This window comes from Pseudopipra pipra, chromosome 1 (assembly GCF_036250125.1).
Source record: "Pseudopipra pipra isolate bDixPip1 chromosome 1, bDixPip1.hap1, whole genome shotgun sequence".
NCBI lineage: Eukaryota > Metazoa > Chordata > Aves > Passeriformes > Pipridae > Pseudopipra > Pseudopipra pipra.
Window position 1 is genome coordinate 43,346,260 of NC_087549.1, and position 18,118 is coordinate 43,364,377.

Genomic DNA, 18,118 nt, shown 5'->3' on the forward strand with positions numbered 1-18,118 from the left:
GGCGTGCAAAGATTTCGCGCGTCTCCCGCCGGCACCGCCCCCCAGCCCGCCCGGGGAAGCTCGGCCGGCACCGCCCCCCAGCCCGCCTTCGCGCCCGCCCCCCTACGCCCCCGGCACGACCACAGACCCTCCCACCAGAACGCCCTCTCCCTCCAGCGCCGCCTCTACCCCCACGTCATCACCCTCCCGGGGTAGACGGAAACTAAGGAGCAGGGCCAGAGCCTCTTCCGACGATAACACCGGGGAGGATGGCCACGCCCATGAAGCCTCTGTTACCGAGGCTCCCTGCAGTTGCAGGATGACAAATAACTCTCTTCCATGCAACGATATTTGGAAAGCTTTCCGGACAGAAGCCGCACAGGCTAATGATGCCGAGTTTTTAAAAGCCTTTCCAATATACTTAGAGGAAGGTCGGGCTCCTGAGTGGCGTCCAGTTTCTTATACTATGTTAAAGGACATCAAAAAAGCGATTGTAGAGTACGGTTTAGGCTCACCTTATACTGTTGGACTTTTTGAATCGTTTTTTCTCGCCTGCCGGTTAATACCTTATGATATCAAAGCGGTAATGAATGGGCTGTTATCCACTGTGCAGGCATCCGTTTTTGAAGCGGAATGGAAACGCCTTATAGTTAAATATGTCAATGAGAAAATGGAGAGGCATGGTATTCCTGTAAGCAATGCTATTGATATGCTGTATGGAGAGGGTAACTATGCCAGCTGACAAGACCAGGCTCTTGTAGATTTAAAATACTTAGATATTACAAAAGATCTGGCAATGGAGGCCTTTAAAAAGGTTGCTGATGCATATGTCCAAACACCCTCCTTCACCCTAATTCATCAGGGCTCAGCAGAACCTTTTGTGGACTTTATAACCCGGCTAAAGGAAGCTATAACACGGCAAGTCCAGCAAAAGGAAAGCCAAGACATTCTGTTTAATAAACTTGTGATTGAAAAGGCTAACGAGGATTGCCAACAAGCCTTAAAAATGCTAAAGGATCCTACACTCCTGGAGATGATAGAGGCCTGTAAGAATGTGGGGTCTAATTCTCATAAAGCAAGACTAATAGCTGAAGCTTTAGCTGGACCACAAACCTGTTTTCACTGTGGGGAGACAGGACATATTAAAAAGAACTGCCCACAATTAACTACAAAGACTGAACTTCCAAAGACACCGTGCAAACGATGTGGGAAGGGCAGACACTGGACTAAAGATTGCCGCTCTCTTACTAACATTTATGGACAACTGCTACCCCTGAAAAGGTCACCAGACTTAAGAAGAAAAGTGACTTTTAATTCAATGCCAGATCTTAAACAGTGCACCTGTGAGCTGTCAAGAAACAAGGCAGCACCCCCTCAACTGCGTTCCATCCTGCGTAGCCCATCCCTTCAGCAAGTACCAAGAAACCACAGCAATCCCTGCAGTTCCCTTATCATGTGATCCCAATCCTAAATTCTCCCTTCTAACATGTTCTGCTTACTTTCCAGGATCTCGTAGTCCACAGAAGACCACTATCACTAAGCTTTTAGACACCATGGAGCAGTGGCATCTCGGGCTGGAAACAATTTTAGGGGGGGAGTCACTCAGCAAATGCAGCTGTCCACTTGTTTTGAAATTTTGCTTTCTCTGTTTGTTTTGTTACTAACTATTTCTTGTGTCACAGCATGCTGCAGGAAAACCATCACAAAAAATATCTTTTTAGCCGTGCCTGATTTTAAACAACAGAGGGCGAGATGTTGAGGACCAGGAATCGGAATGGGAACAATTCCGGAAATGGAAAAATATGTACAACGATTGAATGGACTTTACACATTGTGTGTTTCCCCCGAATTTGTATCTTCCAGGCATGCCCAGGCCTGCTCACCTCCCCGCTCCCCTGTCTTCCCTGCCGATTGGCTGGAGAAGCTGCGGCAGGAGACAGCCCCCATTTGCCCTTTCCTCCCTTTTTTCCCACGGCCCAATCCTGGTTTGTCCCCCCGCCTGTCTGTCTCCTGCTCCACCCTATGTTCTGGCCCTTTCCCTCTGGATAAAAACCCCGCGTGCGCGCTGGATTAAACATTCTACCTGCACCCCACCTTTGTGTCCGGGATCCGTGTTGTGTCGCGGCCCCATTCCCCTCCCCCATTTCGGACTGCGACAGGGTGGAACAGTATTTTCCCCTCAGGGAAGCTGTGTCACAGCAGAGTCTTACCTCCCCAAATGCAGGTGACTGATTATTGAACCACTTAGGCGATTTTGTCATGTGCATGAGACCAAAGGAAGAGAGCACAGAGAAGTCCATGCAGTGTGTGAACACTGACTTCTGCATTCACAAGCATTAGGGCTGGCAGTCCTCATCGTTGCTGCCATCACGGTGCTGTAAAAGACTCAATAAGAGACTTCCACTGAAATTCTCTCCAGAAGAGAGGAAAAGTGCTACCAGGTACATAGTTTAAAGCAAGCCATTTGGAGTTGCAGTTTATTTCTCAGCACATCTTCTGTCAGTTTAGGAAGATGATTTTCAGTCTGCACAGAAAAGGACTTTCCATCATAACTCATGGACATGGCAAGTCAGAAGTGTCAAAACAATTTTTTCGTAGTATGTTAGTGAACAAAAAAACCCAAGAGGCAGAAAATTCTTATCCTCAAAGACTACCCTTAGCCACCCAGTAACTCCATATCGAGCACTGGGTTGAAATACGGTGCATATTTTCTAATCACTCCTCTTCGTCGGAAGTAAGATGGCAGGTTTCAGTCAAAACTCTTCTCTCTTTTTTTAACAAGTTTTAAAAACTTGAAAATGTCTTCTCAGCTTTTTCCACAGACTCGGTTCTATGTCAATGCAAGACTGTAATTTCATCTAGAAACACTGGTAACTTTAATGAGAGACATCAGGCCCCATTCTGCCTGTCTTCACTTTCTATTGCCAGTGGACTTGTTAGAGCTGATAATTCAAAAAATACAATATTTGTAACTTATTCATGATTTATTTTAAACCTCTTTCACAGCTTGATGCACATGAGGCAATTCAAATCACCAAAACTCTGTTTTGCAGCTAACACTTCATTCCACTGAATGGAAAAGTTCACACATCTGTCGGTGGTGTATTGTTTCGGGTTGGCTGCAGAGCAAACAAGCCAGCAAGGCACAGATTTGCTGTCTCCAAACCAGAGGAGAAAAACTTTCATTTTCTGGCAAAGACAAGTGAGTTCTGCAGCATGCAGAACAGCTTCAGCCCATGGCATCAAAGGACCAACACAGTCCCCCTCCCAAAGGATGCTAGGGGAGTTTCTTCAAGTTTGGCTGAGTAATGGGGTGTCATTAGAACTCTTAACAGGAGGAGGGTCTGTGCAAGCCCTTTTCATTGCAAGGAGATTCCAAGCTGTGTTATTAAATCCTGTTAATTCTGATACAAAAAAAACCCCAAAACCAAACACCAAACCCAAAACCAGAACAGTGAACTTAATCCCATGTAATTTTTTGTATTTAAATATAATCTTATAGTACTAATTTCAGAGTTTCAGAGGATCTCAAATGGAGATTAAAAATCTGCATTCTAGATTCACCATATAAATTCTGCTGAAATTACTATACACATATATATGTAATTTATATATGCTTATATATATATATACACATAATGTAGGTTATGCAAATACATTCTACAATGTATATTTATATAAAAGTAAAATCATGTACCATGCAATTGACCTTCTTTAGATCACAAATTCTTTATGGGAAGCATCACTTGTGTATCCTGTGCTGATCCATTGCCTGGCGGGGTGGAGTACCAGGATGCTCCTAGGACTTCTAGCCAAATGATTAACGGAAGCAGTAATAAAACATCCATACCTTTCATCAAAAATCTTAACTATAAAACAAAGAAAAAAATCCAGATGAGTTAAATATTACTCAAGTTTCTACTCTCGATCCCCACTTCACACAACAGGTGTTTTTCATCCATGTTTGTTTCACAAGGGCATGTTGTGGTAGCACAAGGGGGAATGGCCTTAAGCTGAAGGAGGGTAGCTTTAGATTAGATATTAGGAAGAAATTCTTTACTATAAGGCTAGTGAGGCACTGGATCAGGTGGCCCAGAGAAGTTGTGGACTCCCCACCCCTGGAGGTGTTCAAGGCCGAGTTGGATGAGGCTCTGAGCAACCTGGTCTAGTGGAAGGTGTTCCTGCCCATGGCAGGGGAGTTGGAACTAGATGATCCTGAAGGTCCCTTCCAAACCAAATCATTCTAGAATTCTATGATTCTCTCTCCTGTCACTAAACAGTTTGAAAAAATAATTAATATTTCTGTTTTTTTTTTTTTTTAAACATAGTCCAAACTTGACTGAATTTTAGGAATTTGTCTCTGCTGGGAAGGCATAGGGCTCGTTACATGATCCAAAGTAATACTCCCATCTATAGAATTATTTTCTGATATACTAAACCACTCCTGCTTATTTCAAACATTTCACTCAACCATGCTATAACTGTCTGGATTGTAACTCCTGTCTCTGACACATCTTCCTTTCCCCTCCTTGCTCTGTGTGCATACTTTGGATTCAGGCATAGCACAGTATCAGTGTGATACAGAAGTTACTGAGACCCTCAGCAGGAGGCTGGGTTGAGAACAATTATCTGACAGAATTGTTTAGCAGTGCAGCCCAATCTGTGTTATGACCCTTTTTCTAAATGTAGATCTAATGGCACATAAAAGTAATGTTATATCTCATAAAGCCTGCTGGGTAAGGGTTCAGAGAGGTTCCCCTTGCTTCCCTTCTGCACAGCAGTTCCTTTGTTACTGCTTCTCCTCCAGATCCTGTGATGGAACGGGAGTCCCGAGCTCCTCTAACACTAAAACGGGGCTGCCAAGATAATTTACAGGCCCTGTGGCCAACAAAAAGTCTCAGGCCTCCTTGGGTTATCTCTAAGTCCTACTTTTCTCTGCCCATTGTGCCAGTTTGTCTTCCCAGATTTTACAGATGCCGGGACAAGTCTTGGCACAGACATCCTTCAGCACGCTGCTTTTAAACAACAGTCCTATCCTGGCCTTGCCTGTGTTGGCAGTGGTGTTTCTAGACAGAAAGCAGAAAAGCAAACACGGGACTGGAGGTAAAAAGGAGATGGGAGGTGGGAAAGGGGAGGAGAGAGGAAAGGAGAGAGGAGAGGACAGGTACATGCGAGCTGGGACACGTGGGGAGATGGAGGCGGGGGTTAAGGTGCTCATGCACAGGGCCAGCCCGATGCACCACCATGTCCTGGCTGGGGCATGCGATGAATGGCTTCTCCTGGCACTCTGAGAACCTTCCCCTTTTACACTAGAAATCTAGGCTCGGTATAAACAGTTTTGCTGCCACCGCAGCCCATTGCATCCTTTTCCTGCAGGATCCAAGGTGGTGAAAGTGGAGGGTGCTTGCCACTGCCCAAGCCTGGGCAGGAAAAACACACAGCTGTCTTTGCACCGGGCCCTTCCAGGTCCCGAGTGGCTGGATACCCAGGCACAGGTGGGACTTCTGCAGAAGACACCCGAGCTACAGCACGCGAGGTTCGCGGCCTCCTTCGTGTCAGCGCACTGAAGGCGAAAAGGGCACGTGGTTGGGCTGCGGTGGATTTTGGGCTCCCCTCCCACCCAATGACCGCCGCAGCGCGGGGTGCGGTGCCGAGCTCCCGCCCGCGGAGCCCAAGGCGCGGCTGCTCCGCGGAGGCGGGCTATGCGGAGGGTCCCGCAATTGGGCAGGAGATGCGGGGAGCGCTGGAGGGGGGCGCTCGGGGGATCGCGGCCCCTCCGAGCCGCGGGGGCCGCGGGGGAGGCGGCGGAGGGGGCGGCGGAGGGGCTTCGCTCTCCGTTTCCGAGGGAAAGCCCGGCCCGGCGGCGGCCACGTGTCCCGCAGGGACCCCGCCGGCCCCGCCGCGGCCCCGCCGGCCGGTGCGGCGCAAAGTGCGTGGTACCGCCGCTCCTCCTGCGCTCCGCCGGCAGCGCGGGGGAAGAGGCTGCCGAGGGGGATGGCCGGCGGGGGCGCGGAGGCCGTCAGCCCCCCGCCGCGGCCCTGCGCGCGTTTCTTGCTCCAATAAGCAATAATTAGGTCCTCAGCTAATGAAGTGTCAGCTGATCCACTCGCTCCGTCTGCGCGCGGGGAGGCGGGGGGGGGGACGACTGCGCCCCGAGACATCGCCATGGAAACGCTGCCCTCGCCTCTCTTTCCCCCCGCGTATCCCCCCCTCCCCGTCCCCGGCGGCCCGGGCAGGGTGCGCGGCCGCGGAGGCGGGAGCATCCCGACATGGGACAGCGCTGCCCGTCACGGCGCCGCGCCGCCGTCGCCACAGAAACTTTTGTCCCGGCGGCCAATCAGGGCGCGGGGGGGGCGCGGAGCGGCGCTGGGCCCGGCCCGGTGCGCCGCCGCCGCCGCCAGCCCGCCGCGGAGCGCAGCGCGGAGCGGAGCGCCTGAGCCCAGCCCAGCCCAGCCGGCCCCGGCGCATCCCCAGCCGTGCGCGGGCCGGCCGCGCTCCCCGGCCGCGGAGGTGCCGCACGGCTGCGGGCGGGGGCGCGGAGCCGGGCACTGGATGGCGAAGGCGCGGGCGGGCGCGGCCGCGGAGAGGCGACGAGAGGAAGCGCCACGGCGGAGCCTTTCCCCCCGAACGGAGGGGGTGTCCTGCTTGACGCGGCGGGGGAGACCGGGGAGAGCGCGGAGATCTCCGGCGTGAACTGAAACTGTGGCAAAGGGAGGGGAAAAAAAAAATCAGGATTGCTTTTTTTTTTCTTCCTTCTTCCCCCTTTAAAAAAAGGGGGGTTTTGCTCAGCATCCGCACGCAAACTTACTTGAATGCCTTGTAGCCAGTTTAGCCCAGAGACCAAAGGATACCCCGCACCCGAGGAGTCCTACATGTGTGAGCACCATCATTACACTGGCAGAGCAACGAGAGCCGCCTCCTTTCCTGTACCAACATCCTCCTGGGACTGATCTCTCCTTTGGTCCAATATCTGAGCCTATCTTGTATATATCTGGCCTTTTCTTTCTTTCCTTTTTTTTTTTTTTTTTTTTCTTGTCCCTCCATCGGCTGGGATTGCTGAGTAAATAAATAGAGGAAAATTCCTAAAAGGGCATATTAAAATTCAGTGGGACTCAATATGAGGAAGTGAATGGTCACAGACCATTTTTTTTAATTAAAAAATATGTACTTTAAACGCGGATCGGATGCATTAGGCTTAGAAAATAGCAGGTAAGAACTTTCTTTCCAGTACCTTCATGCCCGGAGCGGGGATATCTGATGCAAAGCCGCCCAGCCTTGGAATAAAGGGGGAGCAAAGAGACCAGTGTGCCCTTCAGTGCTTTCTCCATCCTGCGCGGCGCGGCGGCTTTGGGAAGAGGCACAGCCCGCCAGGACAGAGACAGAAAACCCAGAAAGCCTTCGGAGAAGACAGCCGAGGGCTGCCGGGGTGGAGGAGGGTGGGCTTTTCCTCTTCTTTCCCCCTCCTTTTTTTTCTTTTTTCTTTTCTTCACCTGCACTATCCAGGGTGAATCCGGGTGCAGTTGATGTATGGAAAAGAAGAAGGATCCGAGTCAATATTTTCTTTTCGCTAAGCCGAGGGATAGGATTTTAATTATTTATCCAACCGAACCCTCTCCGGGTAAGACGCTGCTGGAGCCAGTGGGATAGTCCTGCCTTGCACAATTATTAAAGAGACTGATCACGTACAGTGGAAGGATAAGAGGAGCCTCCACCAGACCCGTTTTGCCTCCTGTGAAAAAAAAAAAATGAAGGAGAACACTGCCACACTATTGAATTGATTGCTGCCCCCCCCATCCCCCTCCCGGCCCCCCACCCCCCCGAACCACCACCACCACAACAACAACAAAAAAAAAAAAGAAAAAAAAAAAAAAAAAAAATCCGCTGGGATCTGCCTGCACCGGGACCTCCTTCGCTCCGGCTCGGAGGTGGATGCATTTTTCATGAGCGCTGGGTGAACAGGTGCAAAGTGCGGCGGGGCGGCCCGGCCCCGCACCCCGGCCCGTTTCGTGTGCGTGTCCGTGTGTCTGTCCGTGTGTGTGTGTGTGCGTGTGTGTGCGCCCCGGCGTGTGCATGTGTGCGTGTGTGTACTAGGAGATTATGGAGAGCAGCGACCGGGACATGTACCGCCAGTTTCAAGACTGGTGTCTCAGGACTTACGGGGACTCTGGAAAAACCAAGACGGTGACCCGTAAAAAATACGACCGGATCGTCCAGCTCCTGAACGGCTCCGAGTCGAGCTCCACGGATAATGCCAAATTCAAATTCTGGGTCAAATCTAAAGGCTTCCAGCTCGGCAACTCGGACGAGGTCAGTGGTGGTGCTGGAGGAGGGAAGCAAGTGCTGTACGTGCCAGTCAAAACCACGGTTAGTAGAGAATTGTCTTCCTTGTTCTATGTCGGCCGCTGCAGCCCGCTCCGGGAGCGAGAGGCGCAGGGGGAGCCACAGCCACAGTTGGCTCCTTCCTCCCTCTTCCCCCCAAGTCATCATCACCATGTTGCGTTTGCCTGTCACATTATACACCGCCGAGGTCTTTGTGGGTCCTTTCATTTAAAGCGATCGCGCGCACAACGCACCCCGCCGGGTCGGTGTCGTTCTTCCCCTCGTCCTCCTCATCCTCCTTGTCCCCCCCGTTCCCCCGGGCCGCCGCGGCGCGGTTTGGGTGGGCTATTGTCCCGCCGCCGCCGCCGCTCCGGCCATTGTGCCGGGCCCTGCCGCCCCGGGCAGCGGCCCCCGCCGCCGGCGGGGCTGATGGATGGCGCACGGGGGTACCCTGCCTGGCACAAAGCCAGGCGCGGCGCCGGGCGGTGGTTCCCCGGGATATCGGTTGGGGGTTATAATTTATTTATTTATTTATTTTTATTTATTTATTTTTTTTTTTATTGTTAGCCCGCAGCCCTGGAGCCGCCGCCGAGCGGCCACGAATGTGCCCGGCTTGGCTGTGAAGGGCCGGCTGCGCTCGTAAGGGGCGGCGGGGGAGAGAGAGGATGCTCAACAAAGGGAGAACGGGGTTCCGCATGACCGAGGGAAGGGTGTATTTTGTGACTCTTTTTGGGGTCGCGGGAGCCCCTCAGCACTCCGTTCAATGCGCTAGGCTAGCGTGGCATCCCCGGCAGGCGCTGGCGCCGCGGACCCGGTGCAGGTCTGACAGCGGGAGAGCTATTATGCTTGGTGGTGGCAGGAGCGACAGATTTTCCTATTTAAGAAGATGGGGGCTATTGGTTGCAAGTAGGTTTTGCCTATTGAACTCTCTTAATGTATCATTATTCTTACTTCTTATGTGCTGGGTCACGCAAACTAAGCTTCTTTTGTCTGTGCGTGGGGCGGGTGTGGAGGGGGAGCCGAGAAAGGAAACCCAGCAATTAAAAATATTTCTGCCTGGGCATTTGGCTTGGATGAGCAATATTCTCTTTTTTTTCCCTTTCTTTTCCTGGAGTGGCAGCTTATCCGGACCTAACGGGAATGTTGCTAAGTGGCGCAGCAAAGGGGGCTTCTTGGAAAGTATTCTGGGTTGGGTTGTGACGTAGGCTGCTGGGGAAATCTGCCTCTCTTTGCCTTGCTGAAGTCATAAACCTGGGCATTCCCAGAGGCTGGCTTCTATTTGCCCCCTTGTCATCAGCGCTGTCGTGGCTGTGAGAAAGCAGAGATGGGAAATTAATTTTAAGGAGTTTACAAATCTGAAGATAGAAAATGAAAAAGAAGCTCTGGACAGAGTTTGTTCCTTCTCTATGGTTTTTATTCACTGATCTATTCCAGGTCTGCCTGTAGATTCAGGTTATTTGGCAGATGTCTGTTCTAGTGTTAGATGACTGCTAATTTCTGAGGCCAGAGGGTAATGTAGATACAATTTATAACAAAAACGTTGTCTAAAGCAAAAGTCTCCAATTAGGTCGGTATTTTTAAATATCTCTTCTGCTCACTGAAATAATTATTTTAGTGAGCCAGTGAGCAAGGCTATTTATTTCCAAGACTATCCTTTTCACTGCAAGTTCAAAACTGTAAGCAAATTCAGTATTTTTTAAAATTACATTGACTTTGCTACTAAAAAAAAGAGGCTAACCTTTATTTTACAAGATGGAATTTAAAAATTAAGTGCTATTTTGGGCATCTGAAACACAAGATTCAGTGATGATCAGCTTGTCTATTTTCTCTCACCTTTGCTAGGCCATGAAAGCCTGGAGTCCCACCTTGCCTCCTGTTTTCTATTTTAAGAACACAAAATCAATTTTTATTTTATTTTTTCCCCACTAGGGATTTCAGTCAGAGGTCGAGCATCTTGCTGGGCTCACCTTTGTGCATTTGGGGAGTCAAACCCTCGGCTTTGAATGTCTCTTTATGTCCCTTTATATGTATTTATATTAATACAGAAGTAACTCTTTTTGGATAGCTTAAGCAACCAAGCAGGCATTCTAATAAAATAAGGATGTCTGCTAATGAAATCAAGAAAGGAAAGTTAGCATGACCTATCTGCAAGCAGTTCCTGAATATCTGTATATTACTTGAACAATGACATATAAACCTTTACAGAAGAGATCTTGCATGTAGGTACAATTTCTTCCTGCTGGCAAATGTAAATCTGCTGTCCAACACAAATAAGAAAAGGTGTTGCTTGGCACTCCCATAAAACATTCAGCTCTGAGAAACAAATGCCACCCTCTCCTAAACCCGTGAATCTGGTGTCACTATCCCATCACAAAAGGCAGAGGAGTATTTAAGCAGACGAGCAGGGTGGCAGTGGTTTGTATGGGCTATTTCCAGAGCTGGGGCAGCACCTGCAGGGCACTGAAAGCTCAGAAAGAACCTCTGTGACAAAACAGGGATGCAGCCCCTGGCCCAAAGGAAGCCAGTGGCAAAGCTCCTATTGACTCAAGAGGCCTAGAATTTTACCCAGCTGGGAATGATAAGTTACTGGGGGAAAAAAATGGATTTTCATCAGGCAGTAATTGTTGGTAAGCCTTAAAAGCCCATTCTCTCATTTCTTTAACTGTTACTAATTATTTAAGAGTTTATTAATTTATGACCATTTAGAAACATCCCCACTGTGTTTTGTTTTTCCCTCATCTCTCATTATTATCCCGTACATTTGAGCCTGTCCAGTCAGCAGAGAGAGCCCAAAATGCTAACAAAGCCCCAAACTGTGAATCTCTCCCTCATTCTCTCCCCCTTCTTGTCCATCACTTGATCTCACCATAGGTAAAAGCAATTTCAATTTAAAATTAATCACTGTTGGCAGCATGAGCACTCCCTGTGCAGTAACAGGATGGATGAAATTACAAGTTGGACTCTACAGTCACAAGCTGGTCAAAAATAAGCAAATATTCAAATACTTCGTTAGGAATTATTCTCTCCTTGAAGCTTTAAGATTTGCTGCTCAGCTTTGCTGTCAGCCAGAGAGATTTGCTCCTGATGGTGCTGTAATCCACTGCTGCTGGTAATTAGACATCATTACTGCTGCGTTAAAGGGAAAGAGAGAAGGAGAGAGGACAGGCTGGGGCTAATTAACTACTTGATTCTAATGAAAGAAAGAGAGCCTGATAGCAACTGGGAGGTTGCACCGGAACAGGCTAGATGTACAACACAGACTTAATTGAAGCAGGGGTGTCTTGCAGTCTCACAGAGGCTGAGGCTCGGTCTACTTTCATATTCTGTGGGCAGTAGCGCACAAGGTATTATTCTATTTTTCCCTTGCCTGGTTGATAAGTAGCTCAAAATCACAGGCCTGTTTTCAGTATCAAGTTTAAACATGCCAGCAAGAAGGCTGCATAGATGATTATGTGCTGGCTTAATCTATTTTACGGGTATGGTCTCCTCAAGAGCAACAGGAACAAATCAATTTCTGAATGTTCACATCCCTCTGTGGCCTAGGAGATGCACTTTTGGTCACCAGGCAACAACATTCCCTGCAAAACAGCCATTTTAGGTCCTGAGTGGGACAACACACAGTAAGGTATTCCTATAGGCTAAAGGTATTCCTATAGGCAACCCAGCAAGTATTTCACTTTGCAACTTTTCAGACTGCTCCTGTTACCACTGTAGATTTTCTTGCATTAAGCCCAAGCTGCAAGCAGTGGAATTATGCCTAGCCTAGACACACTGTATAAACAAAACAGGTTAGGCCAACAAGTATGCCAAATGGTTGATAGTATTGACTTCTAGTGGTTGGTACTCATCAACCATAAGGAGGCACGAAACTAGTATTTCTAGTATGATAATCTTTCTAATGGTATACATGATTTTTATGGTATATTTTTTAATTTATTTTTTGCATAGTTTTTTAGCTAGAACCATTTATTAATTGGCAACTTGAAAACAAATTTCTTTTCACCACTCTTCTTTCTCTGGCTCGATGTTGCCTGTAAACATAAACATGGACCCTAAAAATCAGTCGTGATTTAAAAAGAAGTTATAAAATAATGGCCTGAGCTGGTATCAGCAGATTTTAAGCAGAACTTTCCTTTAAAAGAGAAGGGCCAAGATGACTGCAGGCTACCTCTCAAATATAGAATTTACACAATATTAGCAAACTAATAGAACTTAACCTCAAAGGCCAAGTTCAGATTACTTTTATGTCATTACTAATTTGGAATGACTGCGCTGACTTTAATGATATCACAGACCTAATGTATGATTTTTTCCTGTGTTTTCTTTTATATTTTCCAACTACAAGGAGAGAATGAACTTCCATTCTGACACCAAATTTTGTTCAGTTTAGTTAAATCCTTAGATCCTGCAGGAGGATCTGGTACCTCATGGGTTGCTGCTAGCAGACCAGCAAGGCTCCCTGCAGGTGCAGGGCTGTACTACTGAACCTGATTACAGGATTTAGGGCTTAAAATTACAGGCCAGTCAGCTCAAAGGAACAGGCTGTATCCCAGCCCACCTCTTCTGTTGGACTTGAAGAATAGTAGATAGACATACGAGTTTATGTTCTTTTCGGTTTTATATAAATCACTTTGTTCATGAATAATAGAAAAAACAGATCACCACATAAATAGCTTATATGTCAAAATGTATTGCTTTAAATTATCTTATGTTTTATATGGTTTATTATTTTAGGGCATTTCATAACAATCTGAAAATAAGCATCTTTTTTTGCATTTCTCCCCATTTTTGTAGTCATGAATATTAAAAAAAATGTATAAAAGTCTTTGTCAAATATATATTGGTAGCTCTATAGCCTGCTGAACTGCCAGCACATAATGGCAGTAAATACTGCAGAAAGGTGATGCTGAGGGTGAGCTGTAATTTATCTCAAGGTACAATTCCGCAGGAGTTTAGTGTCCCATTAAATGCACCTTCCAGGCTCAGGAGCAGTATTCGAACCCTGTCTGGTTTTAACTGCCCACCACATTTTCCTTAACCTCTGCTCAGGTCTGCAGAGCTTTGTCTCCTCCCTTTACCTGCAGCCTCTGCCCTGCTGTTTGCAGACCTCCCGATGGACTCTGTGAGGAGGGATGCTGGTGAATCACACAGGCAGTGCTGGAAAATGGTCATAGCAGATGGAACAAAACTGGTTCAGTTGGCAACTCTTAATGCAGGCATTCACTGAAGTGTTCATGAATAAAGAGAATAACTCTGTCCTGGAATTTAAAAATGTTAAAGCGGCCATATGTAAGATGCCATTTCCACACACATTTGTGAGAGAGGCATTAGGAGAGGAGGAGCTGAGATTTCTTAATAACAATGTTCAGTTAGAATTTTCAAAGAAACATAAGCCAAAGAGAGCAGATTTTTAAAACCCGAGTATTTTAAGGTAGAATATGTTGATGTTACTTTAGAAACATTAAATAGGGTGTAGCAGTGCACAAACAAAAACTAGCACTGGTATATCCATCCCATCTTACACATGTAGTGAGAGACAGGACGACAGATTCAGTGCTATCACCTGGGCAAGGGCTCAAAAGCCCAAATCTTTCCAATAATCAGAAATAAGAAGTCCCAGTTTAATTTTCATGATGCTGTGAACCTTTGCTGAGAAGACTGAGGCAATAGTGAACTTGTTTCTTCGCTCTCATCCTCGATCTCTTGTCAGAGAAGCTGCACTGGATTTGGTCATGATGCAGGGACTGCTGCTCAGATGCTCCAACCCTATTTTCTTTAGACGTACTTAGTGGTTTTTTTGTGGCTACGTAGCTATGTGATAAGTGGGAAATAAGCAGGTATTTGCTGGAAGGTTAGGGCTCAAATGGGCTGATAGACATCAGTACAGCATGATGGGACTTTTTCTGATCTTGTTACAGAGAAACTTTTTTCCCCTAACCTCTTGGGTGATCACCATTGCTCTTGTTCAGCATCTTAGACTGAAAGGAGACACAATCTGGAGAGACTACACAGAGAGACCCCATATACAGAAGGTTTCTCATGCACGAGCCCCTAGGGGAAAAAGGCTAGTGCCAATGCTGGATGAATGTGGAAGTTAATGATTCAAATTTCATTTTACGCTACAGAAATAAATTAAAATTTCCTGAGGTTGAACTGTGAGTTTAGTCTGCTGTTGAAAGGAGGCAACCAGCAGCTGTTAAGTTTGGTCTGAAGGAAGCTATTTGGGTGCTGATCTTTCCCTGTTATGCAGGATACACCTGTTGAGAGTTTGCTGGTAAAAGAGGAACAAAACAAGCAGGGCATATAAATGAGACAGCATGGCAGGAAACACACTCTCCAGGAGGGAAGATCATACCAGATTCTGCAGCCTCCCTTGCACCACAGAGCATCACAGAGATCTTCTGTTTCTTGCTGAGTAGGTTGACTCTGGTCAATACAGCCTTCAAAGTTAGTAGAGCTTTCCAGGATGTAAAAGATGTTTTTGCCTTGTATAAGTAATTTTAAACCTACCGGAAGCCTCTGTGACTAGAAAACTCAGGGGGTATTACCTGGTGCAATGAGAGTTGTTTGCATTGTCCTGCAACAGCACTGAAAGTGATCCTGCAGCTTGCTTAAATTACCTTTTTGTTCTCTTTAAATAGATGAGCCTCAAAACCTTACAGTTCCACTAGCAAGGTATTTTTTAATGGTTTATAAGCATACAATACCCAGGTAGGCATTGTCAATGTCCAGGAAAGACATGCTACAAGTTATGGCATTGAGCATTTTTCCAGATGCAAATGGATTTTCTTAGTTATGATCAACTTTATCGCAGACAGTTGTACAGACTTCTAACTGCTTATTCAATAACTCTGCAAGCTGCAAAACCTGAGTTACTGTGTGCATCTGCAGGGATTCCAGCTAGTTGTTGAAATTGAAATGTGGGGTTTGAAACATTTTGTTGTATGTGTGGATACTCTTCAACCTAAGGGGCTATCTGTAGAAAACAGTTTACTTAATAAAACTGATCTATGTTAGAGTTAACCTCAAGTAAAGACTTTTTGTCAGAAACAAATATTCTGTATAGACTTGGAAGGACAATTTTTATCAAATGAACTACTTCAGCCTAGGATAAAACTCATACAACGTTTTATACTTGAGAGCCTGCAATTAAGCTCCTTTGGGAAAAGAGAGGTTTTATTTGTTTTACCAAGAGTAAGGTCTGTGTGTCTGATGATTTTGTACATTTTGTTACCCCAGAGTTTTTAATACAACAAGACATGGATGCTATAACATTTTGACTGTACTACTTAAGAAAATTTAGGTGGCGAGATTACTTGCACTTAAATGACATGACTCTAACTCACTGTACAATTTTTAAATGAGCATGTCTTGTGATTGCTCTCTTTGTTGCATCTGGACTTATACATACCACTACTAATACTGCCAGGTGGATTTTGTAGAAAACTTTTGTTCAAGGCAGATCCAGAGCTGAAGTAGTGCCACTAAATCATGACCTATCTGTAGGGTAAAGCAGCATCATGCTGGCATATGGAAAATCACACCTAGGAATAGACTCACTACCCCAAACTGATAGAAGATGAATAACAAGCAAGTAATTATACAATTAATTAGATACATAAGAGAAGAGCAGCTAAGGTATGGCCAGAGGTTTCAGCAGACAGAAAAGACAAGAAGTATAAACAGCTTTCACAGAACTTAATTTTTCAGTGTGTGCTCAGAGTAATAAAGAAATACCTGTCCTGGGGTTACATTTTTCAGGTGATGAAACTGAAGAATGATCAGAAATAGAGAAATAAAAAAAAGGGGCGATATTAAATTACAGTGCATCCCTGGGACTAATACAAGTTCAACAACACTAGAGAATTTAAGAATGAAGTAACGAAACTATTATTAAAATATACCATTTGCCACTATACATGGCAATGATACTGGAGTATGGCCAAAAATGTACAAGGTGAAAAAACAAGGAGACAAAGGTAGTTCATATAAATGACAGACTAGTGAACAATATTTCAACACCAGAAAAAAAATCAGTAAGAATCATTAAAAATTAAGTGTCAATAAAACTGTACCTGGTTGATGGAACTAATTTGGATTTTGTGACAGTTAATTATGTTCTTCTAACTTGTTGTGTTCAGGAATCTTAAAAATTTTCAGGTGAAACTTTGGTTCTTGCTTCCTTCTGAAATGAAACCAGTCTGACACTGACTTTATTAAAGCAGGGTTGAAACTTTGGCTATGATGACAAATTAAAAATGGTGAAGAGTTGGGAAACCATAGGAAGTGTTTGAGAGCTATACAATGCAGTCCATTGTGTATATATACAGACATATAAGTATATATGTATACATAGGTACACAAAAAACTCAGGAAAATTAAGGCATTTCAACACCGGATGGAAAAACAAATTAATTAGGTTAAGCAAGTGAAAGAAGAATTGGGACATAAAATAGAAATATCATAACAAAGGAAAAAAAAAGAGAAGTCATGGCAGGCAGAATTCTATACAGACAATTGCCAGATAATCTGCGTTATATGCCATCGTGACATTAGCTTTTTGAAAGGAAAGGAAGAAGTCAAGCTTTTCAATCACATTTAAAATCAATGGAATTAATATAACATCTTAAGGGAAATATTTAGGAATAGTTTCAAAGAAATCAATAAGTGTATCTAAAACATGCACAGCAGGTATAATAAAAATTGGCATTAGGAAAAGTATAGAGAATAACATTGAAAACTTATTCTTCTTGTTAACTAAATGGTATGTCCTTGCCTTTAATAACATGCTTAGTGTATTTATCTCATCTCTAAAAGGTCATGACAGACGAAAGGTCCATGGAAGGTAACTAAGCTAATTAAAGAAAAGGGATATTTATAAGAGAAATAGTTTTAAATGGTTCTATCACTCAGAAAGATAAACATTAAGAGAAAATGCACAGCAGAAAACAGACATGTAAAGAGGTAGAAAGAAGCTGAGTGAAATAGTGTGGTGTAAATACTGGTGAACAGCAGAGAGAGAGGATTCAGCAGTAACCCTTTTTAATTCTATTCCATCTCCTAAGACTCTTTTAACAACCATCTCAGAAGGTAAATTCAACGCTAGTCCATTGTTTTATAACTGATATTGTTGGGAATGGAAAGTCTGCATTAGTGCCCCTAGAGAAACCCTGATTGATTAATCCAAAATTTTTTCCAAGAATTTTATAGGAGAATGATAGCTCTGTGGCTCTCGTAAGGATGTAGTATGCTCTTTATGTCAGTTCAGCTTTGCTGTCTGGAGCAGAAGGGAGGACAAGGTCATGTTGCTGCCCTGCCTGCTCTGTGTCACTGGGAGCATGGGCATTGGTGTGATGGCACGGACCTGCTGCCTGGCTCTCACCTGCAGTCTTGCAGCACCTCCCCAGGTGTTTTCCCACAGACCATCTATCAGGGCTAGTCACACTTCAGCCCATACAGTCGACACAAGGGGAGGCTTGGATGGTGTGGTGAAATCCCAGAATCTTCCCATCCCCTTCCCCTTTGTACTGAATTTTACCATTGCTCCTGGTCTCAGCCTTCATGCTCTTGTTTTATGAATAGATTATTAAGTTTTAGGTATGTGTTCTTAGGTTGACCAAAGCTAGCAGAGGAAAATAAATCAGTCATTATTGCATAATGTACTGTATTTTGTTTAGGAATTTGTTTATTTACTAATTACTGAGCTCTGACATCTTTTGCAGACTTCCTTGCAGACTGGTACTAGATGGTTTGTTGGTCAATTTGACTGTAGCAGTTTCTGTGGCTTGTTGCTGTGGTGATATTACTAGTCTGGAGGAAG

The 18,118-nt window shown here is 45.5% G+C and overlaps 1 protein-coding gene across 4 annotated transcripts in view; it reads left to right on the forward strand.

Annotated features, from left to right (window-relative positions):
• Nucleotides 1-8,076: 8,076 nt before the first annotated feature.
• Nucleotides 8,077-18,118, forward strand: part of NOL4 (nucleolar protein 4) — a 190,158-nt gene continuing 180,116 nt past the window's right edge. For 3 of the 4 annotated variants that reach the window (XM_064654042.1, XM_064654057.1, XM_064654072.1), the window contains exon 1: nucleotides 8,077-8,343. In XM_064654042.1, the coding sequence (XP_064510112.1) occupies nucleotides 8,077-8,343 (267 nt within the window). The remainder of the gene's footprint in view (nucleotides 8,344-18,118) is intronic. The other variant, XM_064654048.1, reaches the window with a different exon arrangement.